Raw genomic sequence first — 10,192 nt, 5'->3', positions numbered from 1 at the left:
GTGCCATCCCAGTGGACCATCGGCAGCGGGTGGGGAGGTGGATAGTCAGCCGGCACTGCAGCCCTGTGTGTGGCCACTATCAGCGACTGTTGGAGCAGAGCAGGAGCACCGAGCACCCTGCCTGCCGGCAGATTGAGCTTGACCTGCCCCGCACACTCACCAACAACAAGCATTTTTCCTCTCCCACTTCCCAGCTCATCCCCAAGCTCCGGAGGGTGTTATTGGCATTCTCCTGGCACAATCCTGCCATTGGATACTGCCAGGGATTGAACAGGTGAGGAGCCAGGTATGGTGCTTCTTCATGAGAGAGCACTGAAAAGGTGTAGACACATACTCTAGGCTGTGATTCAAGCAGGCCCAGGCTCTTGCCTCTCTAAAGTTCTGTCCTAGATCTAGGTATTTACTTGCAGAATTCTGCATTTGGTGTCTTTTCTTTCATCCAGCGTTGTTGCTGGGATCCAGTAAGCAGCAGGATGCACTTGTGTGGCATCTCTATAGTTATGGAATAGGAAGGAACAGCTATAGGAGGAAGAGAGAAGCAGTTGCAGAATAACAGCACAAGGCTGAATTTTTAAGTAGTAATGTAAAGTAGTAAAGCAGAAGAACACCCTGGTGATTCCCTTTTTTGCTGAGAACAGATTGGAGGAAGTGTTGGGAAGTGTTAACACATGAGGGAGTTGCAGCAAATGACACAAGGAGAGACTGAGGAAACTGGGTTGTTCTGTCTGGAAAAGAGAAGATTCAGAGAATATAAAAGCTTCTTTCACTTCCCAAAGAAGGCTATAGGAAAGATGAACCTAAATTTCTTAGAATTGTGCTGCCAAGTAGAAAAGGCACCAGGCATTAGCTGTAAGAAGGGAATTTCTAGTTGGACCTTTTCACATGAGGAAGGTCTGTGTAAGCTATTTATTCCTAATGATGTTTGGATGGTCTTCAAAAAGATGATAGAAACTTTTCTCCTGAGAGCCCTTAATGTAAGGTATCATCTTTCTAGTCTGTCTAAAAGGGAGTAAATCAGAGCTGAAGAAGGTCAGGGCTATAAAAGAATGTATGAAGAGGTGAACTATATCACATAATATGGAGTACCTCTGAGTGACCTCTTTCCTGCATTGAAATAGCCCAAATCAGCACACTACTAACTTCAGCACATCTACAGAACATTACATTAGCTGGGAAACCTGACTTAGTCACACCAGTTCCGTATGTTCTGAGAGAGCCACATGGGAAAGAAAATCACATCCCTGTGGTTCCTTCAGAAACAGATCACTTGCCTCTGTCTGGCTGTCCTGTCACACGTGATTCGTTAGATGCTGATGGAGCTGGAGACATGCAAAAGAAGTCTTGTATTCTTCAGTTCCTGTGCTGATGACTCCCCCTGAAGTATTGAATTGCCTCACCATGTCTTGTTGATCACAGATTGGCAGCTGTTGCTCTCCTGGTCCTGGAAGATGAGGAGAGTGCTTTCTGGTGTCTAGTCTATATTGTGGAGAACCTAATGCCAGCGGACTACTACAGTGACACACTAATAACATCACAGGTGAGCTGAGCACCCTCACATCTGCTTGGACTCTCATACAGTGATTTTCAGTAAAGATTAAAAAGTGAGTAGTCAACCTGCTGTGTGTTTGATTTCTCACAGGACAGTGATACCACCTTGCAATCCCTTCCGTTGCAGAGGTGTTGGAGACTTGAGAGTACAAAATTGTTACACTCACAGGAGCAGCACACACAGAGCAGCAAAGTTGGTCACCAACTCTAGGAAATCGGGTACCACTCCTAAGTAGTAACATGAAAGTCAGGTTAGTGAGAAGGAAAGTACCCATTAATTGCACAGTTACTTATTTTAAAGAAGTCTTAGTAGAGGTGAAGCTGCAAACTCTTGATATGTGTAGCCTGAGTATGAGGAGGGCACCATTTTGCAGCCCTTCAGATGATTTTTTTGGAGCTGCACTCTATCTTTGGAGTGCCATGCACATATAGATGAAAATACTGAGATTTTTATATTCACTGTATTTGCCTCAGTTCATGATAAAACGTGGTGTTGTCACCATGGGGCTCTCTGCAGATCAGAAAAAATTCTGGCCTTTTGATGTCAAATGTGCTGCAAGTAACTTACCCAGCTGATTCAAAATCACTGGATTTCAAGGTTTTCAGCATGTCTTGTGTCAGATCTGCTATGTCCTCCCAGGCAGACAAAGAGATAAGCTAACTCCCATGTTGTTCAATGGAATTGTAATGGTGTGCCCATACCACCCACACCCTTCAGTGCCCAGTCTGGTAAGCCTGGCTATCACCTTTGTGTCTCTATTGTGTGTGGTCCTTTCAGAGAGAAGAGGGTTGGTTTTATCTGTGGGCCCACAATAGAGGAGTCTTCAAGGGTCAGTAGCTGAGAGATTGTGCCACTGAATTTGTTGACTAATGTTTACTGGAACAGTGGTGTGCTGGTGGAGAGGCCAACCCACAGATGGGGGAAACAGTCAAATCACTGTGAAGATAGCAAAATGTCTATCCAGAGCAGGTTGTGTTAGCTGTGGGATTTAATAGACAGCATTCAATACTCAGCAAGTAGAGGCTGACAGAGAAAATACAACAGACTGAAGAGGCCCCCCTACATTTGGTGAGAAGACACTGTCAGCTGAGAGTCTTCTTTAGAAAGAATTTCTGACCTCGTGGTTGGTATCTGCAAGTCTAGCCAAGACCCATGTAAAAAGGAACACCTAAGGTGATGCTTTGTGGGTTGGCTTGATAAAGTGAGTTGGCTGGAAAACTTAAAAGTGCAAGTTTTAAAGACAAAGCATATCACCTATATGGTTTGTACCACTGTGCCACAGCTGAGTGGGCTGACACAGCTGGGCATTAATATGATATGGCATAGGGAAGCCCTAAACATTATCCTGCTCTTTAGCACTTACCCTCCAGAAAGCACAGCTCTGCTGAGATGAAACCTTTATAAACCTGGATCAAGGATCTTACTTGACTGCATTTCTGTGTTTTGGCTCATGCAGTCAGAAGCAATGCACAGACAACACTCAGACCACAAAGAGAAGCTTAAGTGAGAAGGTCAGGTCCTGCTTGCAAAGTCAGAGGTACTCTAGGTGTTCAGTCTGTTGGACCATGTACAGTCATTCAGACCTGGGCAAGTTTTAATTCCTGTGATTCAACTGGACGCTCGTGGTATCACAGAAAATCCCAGTAAGACCAGTGCAGGAAGATGTGTCAGATTTTCCCTTTCACTTTGAAGGGAAGGAATATGCTTCTTTGAGTGAGAAGAATGGATGTTTCTCTGCTTGTATCTTGGCCCTGTTTCAGCTCCATGCCTTGCACTGGATGCTGCATACAAGTACACTGCTCAGTGAGTTTGAAGGGTCGGGAGACAAAGGATGCTCTGCTCTTCCTGGGGTGTGGTTCACTAGGAGGCAGCACCAGTGATGACCCTGACATGCAATGGCCATTGTCCTCTTGCACCACTCTTCTCTTCCAGCACCGCTCTTGACTAGGACTTCATTGTTTTCTTTTTTGTCAATTTTAGGTAGATCAGAGAGTCTTCAAAGACTTCCTGTCTGAGAAGCTGCCTCGCCTCATGGCTCATTTTGAACAGTATCGCATCGATGTCTCACTCATCACCTTCAACTGGTTTCTGGTGGCCTTTGTGGACAGCCTGGTCAGCGACATCCTCTTGCGAGTGTGGGATGCTTTCTTGTATGAGGGAACTAAGGTGCGACACTCAGTCTAGGCCTTCCTCCCATCTGCACCACCTCTGTGATGTGGTGAGAGGGTGATGGGCATACACATCTATCAAAGAAATGTGAGGTTGAACCGCTGTCCTATCCTGCCTGTTCAGTGTCATGCATTGATGTCTCCAAGCCTCTGTGTTTTCTATGTACTTGCTGCTAGTAGGCAGACCTAATCCCTGATTCTGTGCACTTGGTGCTTTTCAGCAGGTAGTTGAACAAAACAGCTGTCTGACAGGCCATGGCATCCCCTGCTCTGTGACACAACTGAGAGTATTGCAGACAAAGGGAGCATAAGATAGGCAGTATCTGAAAACATGCGACCTGCATTGTCCCTGTGCATAGGGAGAACCCTTGTGAAATCGCTGTGGGGTCCTTTTGTAGAGCCTGGTATTCTCTGGGGTTGCAAATTAGTTAACAGATGGTCATTCCCGTGAGATAGCTCTGTACTCCTTTAGGCGTGCCGTAGTACAGACTGTTGAGAGCAGCAGTAAGACGGGATCTAGGCTGTACTGCAGTGCTGTGTGCCTGACACCATCTTCTATGCCAGGATGGCCTGGACCTTCAGCTCCTTAAAGCCTTATCCACTCAAATACCTTTCGATCGTCCAGGTCATTTTCCGCTATGCTCTTGCGATTTTTAAATACAACGAGGAGGAAATCCTAAGGATTCATGACAGTGTGGAGATCTACCAGTACCTACGCTTTTTCACAAGAATGATCATGGATGGCAGGTAGGACTCTGAGTTGTAGACAAGCTTCCCCCATCTATTTGTATTTGATTGCCTGTTAGGTCAGCTAAACAAGAATTGTGACTAATTTATAAAGAGAGATGCATATGCATTGACAGATCTGTGGGACATGGATCTATTTGTCTTTTTTTGACTTTCCCTTTATGGTGTTACTTAAAATCTTTTTGGCTTGGGCAAAGGCATGCTACAGCAGAGCAAGACACAAAGTCTGGGTCAGCCTCTTTCTTGTAGCAGCTGGTACTTGTGCTACTGATTGCTGGATTTCTCTCAGCTGTAGTTGGGATGTTTGGGAACATTGCACAACCCATGACCTCTAATGGCAACATGTGTCTGAGATGAAGATTTCTGTGATCAGACGAGCTCAACATCAGGAATATTCCTCCCTGAGAAGCCATCAAAATTGGCATCTGATCCATTGTCTCCTAAATGATGGCTTCACACTGGTACTTTAAAAGGTGGGATGGTATAAGTGTATGTGAAGTACTGCTTGGGTGGATGCTTGTGTGGGAAAGAATTCCTTTAAGACTCTGCCATTTGGTGACTTCTAAGCTCAGAGGGCTGAAGTCTGAGGCACTACTTTTTGCGCACTCCAGAATGCTCTTAGTGTATCTATTACCATGTGTTACCAGTCAATAAATAAGTTGACCAGAGCTGTCCTTTCTGTTGTAGGAAGCTGATGAACATTGCTTTCAATGACTTAAACCCCTTCCCCATGAAACTGCTGAGGAGCCGTCGGTCAATGCACAGGGAAGAGCTGGAGGCAGAGCTGTGTGAACTTGAACAGATCAAGGCGGCCTACGTCAAAGAGCGAGCAGAGCAGGGACCTCAGGACCTGAAGGACGTCGTTAGCGAAGAGGAGGAAGAGATCTAACAAAAAGAGACTTCATCATCACTTCCCTCTCATCTTGCAGAAGGTCAGCAGCAGCAACTGTCAGTAAGAAATGGACCAGAGGGGGAAGTGTTGTTACAGGAGTTCATCTGCCCCAGTAAGCAAGGCTGTAGTTATGGGACCATTTGGAGACCAAGTCAGACTTTGTAATGGTTTGGAAGGTGTCAGAGGAGTTTTATCCTCTTCTGTACTTCTCTCCATTCAGCCCATCCTGTCCTGTGCAGTTCAGGATTGCAGCTGAGGGTGCAGAGGAAATACCAGCTGTGGTATAACGACAGGAACTGACATGGTGCAAAAGACCCAACCAAGCAGGGCTTTTATACATTTTCTGATGGAGGCTTGAATGAGATCTTTATGTACACGTAAAATCTCCAGAAATAATGAACCGAGAACACTCCTTCATTGGTACCTAGGGCTTCTGAATTGGTCAGGAAAAAAGCCTGCTCTTTGAGGGTATTGGTGCCTTCAGGATCTAGCTTGCCAGGAGAGTGTGTGTTTAACATTGTTACTGAGTCAAGACACTGTCTCCAGGTGAGTGTTAGGTCTGTGGGGTTCTGAAAGCTGGAGGACATCATCCAGTGGGACTCAGGCTGGGACAAGAAAATAGGTTGTGGGAGAGTAGAGTTGCTTCCCCAGTGGGAGGGTCTGATTCCTGTGGAAGTTCGTGGGAGCACAAGGTGTGTTTCCTGCTTGGCTGGGAAGTGTTGGGAGCTCTCCCTCCTCTTTGTTTAGCTTTGAGACCCTGGCAGCACTCTGTGCTGGTGAGTTTGTTTCATAGAGGAACTCTCATCTCTGCATGCAACCAACCACAGCCTGCCTGCAGGCAGAGCCTAGTGTTATGTGGACCTTTACTGGGGATGACTGGGTTTTCTGATAGCCTTACTCCTGGCCATCTCTCTGCCCCACAGTTACGGTCCTCCTGTGCTGGGTTTTTACATTGATAATCCCTGTCTCTGACTCCCATTCAGTATGGGAGGGATGAGGCCTTTTCTGTAGGAGTTTATGATATTGAAGGTATTTTACCCATGGCATATGGCTGGTAGTGAACCTGCAGATCCTGGGAACAAGGTCACAAAATATTACTTGATATTCTTTAGAAAAAACTGTTAATATCCCCTGAACCAAGGAGCTAGCCTCCATGGATCTAGCACTCAGAGATGCCCTATCTGCCTCTGGGCATGGCGTTTGATAGCCTTCTCCCCTGCCTCCCAGGCTTGCCCATCCCCTGGGCTAGATACCCTGCCTGTGCAGCTCAGCCTCCGCAGACCCCGGATGAGCCAAGTATTTAGATAAATACAACTTCTTCTCCCTAACATGATGCCAGATCCTGCTGCCCCACTTTCTGGCTGAGCAGTGCATTATTCCAGGTGTGCCTGCTATAACAAGGGGTCTGCTTAATGTTTTTAGACTGACCTTGAAGCCAAGTGGATTATGCCTTTGTTAAACATGTTGTGGTTGATAACCCAACCCTTCAAGTTGTCAGTGTTTGCAGAGGAAGGAAAAGGTGGCATTCATAGCCCCCAGTGTTCTCAGCCAAGATGACAGACTCTAGGGGAGATAGTGCCTGTTCACCTGAGACACATGGTCTCCCTCACTGGACAAGTCAGCCAGTTTCAATGAGTTATAGAAGACTGAGATGGGAGAGACCTGTGGAGGCCAACCACACAGTATAGAAGTAATCGAAGTGAAGTTTTGGGAAGAGTGGATAGATCCCCTGAATGTCACTGAGAGCTGCACAGATTGAAAGTGTGGGATGAGAAGAAAATGTTACTACAACCCTACTACAGTATCTCAGAAAAATGAACTTATTTTAAAACTATGCCACCTAGCTAGGGAAGTCTAAAAGGCAGGTCTTTCTTCACAGATGATATTGCTAATCTGATTTATTTATACTCTTACATTCATGGGTGCACACAGACTTTTGCTATTGTTACAGACATTATCTTTTAAATCAAGACCATGAAAATTGAAAGTTTACTTACAATTTTATTTCCTAGAGCTTTCTGCAATAGCTTAAAAATCTTCCCTCCTGACTTGCCCTTATGTTTATTAAAAAAGGCATTTGAAACATGTATTATTAGACTAAACCACAGCCTGACATATGTCTACAGTGTATAATAAACATTGGTCTATGTGATACATAAACTCTTCTGAAGCAGACATAAGGATCAAGGTATTGACCCTGATGGGGAATTCTGAAAATAATTTTTAATTGAAATCAGAAGGGAAGGACATCTGAGGGTTGCTATAAGTTTCTTTTCTTTTGTGTCTTCATCAGTTCTTTGGTCCATGTGTATTTGTTGAGGGCCATTTCCTCTAGTCATAACCAATCACTTGTGTTCATTCTTTATTAAATTGTGATGGATGAAGGAATATCTGCAAGACCTATGCAGACCTGCACCTTGCAGCCAAGCTCGCATGTCCTCATGGGCCCTCATCTACTTTCCTTCTGCTTCACAAACTTCAGCGGTACTGAAAAGCGCTGAACTCAGGTCACAAAATTCCAATTGGGACAGAGGTTAGCTTTGCCCAATGCAAATCTCTTAGGCCCCTGCAAGACACGGAGTGACTGTCAGTCAGTGTCACAGGTGTTTTGAACCTCTTGGTTACCTCTGCATGAAGTGTTCAAGAATGATTTGTGCTGCCACTGCCAGCTGATGTGGCTGGGAAACAGTTTGACCTGGTTATGCAGCCCAGCAAGCTCCTCCTGCCTGTGCTGGTGCCTGTGGATAAAACAGGTGTCTTTCTACCCAGAGCCGGTCTTTGCTGAGCTTTGCTGCATGCATAACATTACTTGTGAAATTAAGCTTTCTGTTTCTGCATTTATCTAAAGCTTGGGATACCAGCTCCAACCCTAAAAAGAATAGTTTTGATTTCCACACCCACCCTCCTCCATATGACGTGCAATTAATTTGTCGTTCACTTTGTTGCAGGATCTTGGGGCCACTAAAAGTTTACAGGGTTTGAGAGGATAAATTGGTGGAGGGGTGCCAAACACACATAAATCCACTGCTGGCTCAGTAAGTCCCCGAGCTGTCAACAAGAAGAGACCATGAAGCTTCCCTTCTTCACCCCTTTTTGGCCTGGGTGGTGTTGGGCTGGCAGGATCTATACCTTTATATGCTGTGGCTAAGCCCTGTATTCTAGCATGCTGCCATGGTAAGAGGCACTACTGGGGAGGTTGTTTCTGGGTTAATGTTTAGTCTAAGCTTGAGCTTCTCATCCAGGGTGAAGGTGAGAGCTAAGGGACAAGGCATTTTCCATGGGTGGGAAGCAACAACAGCCTGTAGCAGAAGCTGTAACACAGTGCTGGGTTTCTTCTCCAGTTTTTGCAGGCTGGGCAACCTCCTGCCACCATCACAGACACAAGGCCTGGGGCTTGCTCTCTTCCCATTCAGGAGCTCACTTGTGGCCTGAGACAATGCTGAGACTTCTCCAGGTGTCTCCCAGTGCTAAGAGCTCCTTTACAAAACATTAGGTCTGTTTCGTCTAGGGACATGGCACCTGCAAGAAGACAAACCACTTTCCCATGACAGAGCCACAGTGCTGGAGCTGATACAATATAATGCCACCTGAGATAATTTAACCCCTTTCCTAGAGTTCAGTGAGAGGCTGTGGTCTGCACTGAGATGCTAAATCATGAGATTATCTGTGTGCTTTCTGCTCAACCTCAGGAGTCTCCAGAGGGGAAAATGGCACACCAGCTTAGTCAGTGGAAGAGAAGGTATCCCTAACCGTGACACAATTGGGGCGAGAGGTCCCCTGTCCTGCTGCAGCCAGATGTTTGCTTTGGGCACATGGTCCACTACCTTTGAGACAAAGTCCCTATTTCTCCTTGTTATTAAATGACAGCTTCCTGTGAAGTGCAAACTCTGCCTTTGAGACTCCAGCCGTTGATTCAGTATCTGCTCTGGTTTTGAGCTTAATTTGCATGATACAGAACATCTGGCACATTCTGGTGTCAGGCTGTTGGAAGCTTGGAGACTTGGAGCAATATCCAGGGTAAGCAGAATTAAATTTCAAGCCCCCTTGTAATACCAAAATTGGCCAGATAAAAACTCTCTAACACAGTTTTGAGTATTAGAAAGCAGCATTCTTTATTGCAGTGCGCTGGTCACTGGGAGAATCCTCCCTCTAATTGAGTGCCCTGAGCATTGGGTAAATGCTCAAAACTTGAGGTTTTGTCATACACTGATGACACATTCATTGGCTATCCCTGCTTACTTAATGTATGTGTATTACTTTATTTTACATAGTCACACTCCTTATTGGTAGTCCTTATGTGTTTCTTTGGTGTTTGTCTTCAATGTCCTGTGTCCTTTTTAGGTGGCTGTTCCTCAACCCCCATTTTGAGTAAGTGCAATATTGTTGCTTTGCATAACTTCTGCTTTGTCAGCCTTGCAAGCTGAGCTGGCATCCTGCTTGGATTTTGCATGACTTGTTTTGTCCACTTCTCCAATGCTATATTGTTCCCTTTATTTGATAAGAGTAAAATATTGTTCTGTTCTACTGTCCTTATCATTTGGGAAAAAACACAACTCAGCCCAACATCACAATTCCCTGCTGAAAATAATGCCTATATTTTTTTCTTTTACAAAATCATTTTGTTAGTAGAAAAGTATTGTCTATTGGCAGCATTTTGCAGGGAGGAAAAGTTCCAAAACAAAATTAAAACCAATTGATATTTTTTGCTGCATCTTCCAATAACATTTTTCAACATCATAAAAGCTCTTGCAAATTGATGGGAAACACCAGTGCCACAAACTCTGAAAAGGCTTCTGGTTTTGACACTACCATTGCAATGGTGCTTTAAATCAGTCC

General features: G+C 45.1%; 1 protein-coding gene across 5 annotated transcripts in view; it reads left to right on the top strand.

The window, feature by feature from the left end:
• The window catches only part of TBC1D2 (TBC1 domain family member 2), a 23,314-nt gene extending 13,437 nt beyond the window's left edge, over positions 1-9,877 (top strand). For 3 of the 5 annotated variants that reach the window (XM_017735447.1, XM_017735449.1, XM_017735446.1), the window contains 5 exons: positions 27-274; positions 1,417-1,537; positions 3,530-3,715; positions 4,343-4,464; positions 5,152-9,877. In XM_017735447.1, the coding sequence (XP_017590936.1) occupies positions 27-274; positions 1,417-1,537; positions 3,530-3,715; positions 4,343-4,464; positions 5,152-5,353 (879 nt within the window). In that variant the 3' untranslated portion in view covers positions 5,354-9,877. The other 2 variants (XM_017735448.1, XM_017735450.1) reach the window with 2 other exon arrangements.
• Positions 9,878-10,192: the final 315 nt, after the last annotated feature.

The sequence above is a fragment of the Corvus brachyrhynchos genome, unplaced genomic scaffold, assembly GCF_000691975.1.
Source record: "Corvus brachyrhynchos isolate BGI_N302 unplaced genomic scaffold, ASM69197v1 scaffold22, whole genome shotgun sequence".
NCBI lineage: Eukaryota > Metazoa > Chordata > Aves > Passeriformes > Corvidae > Corvus > Corvus brachyrhynchos.
This window is presented reverse-complemented; position numbering and strand designations above follow the sequence as displayed.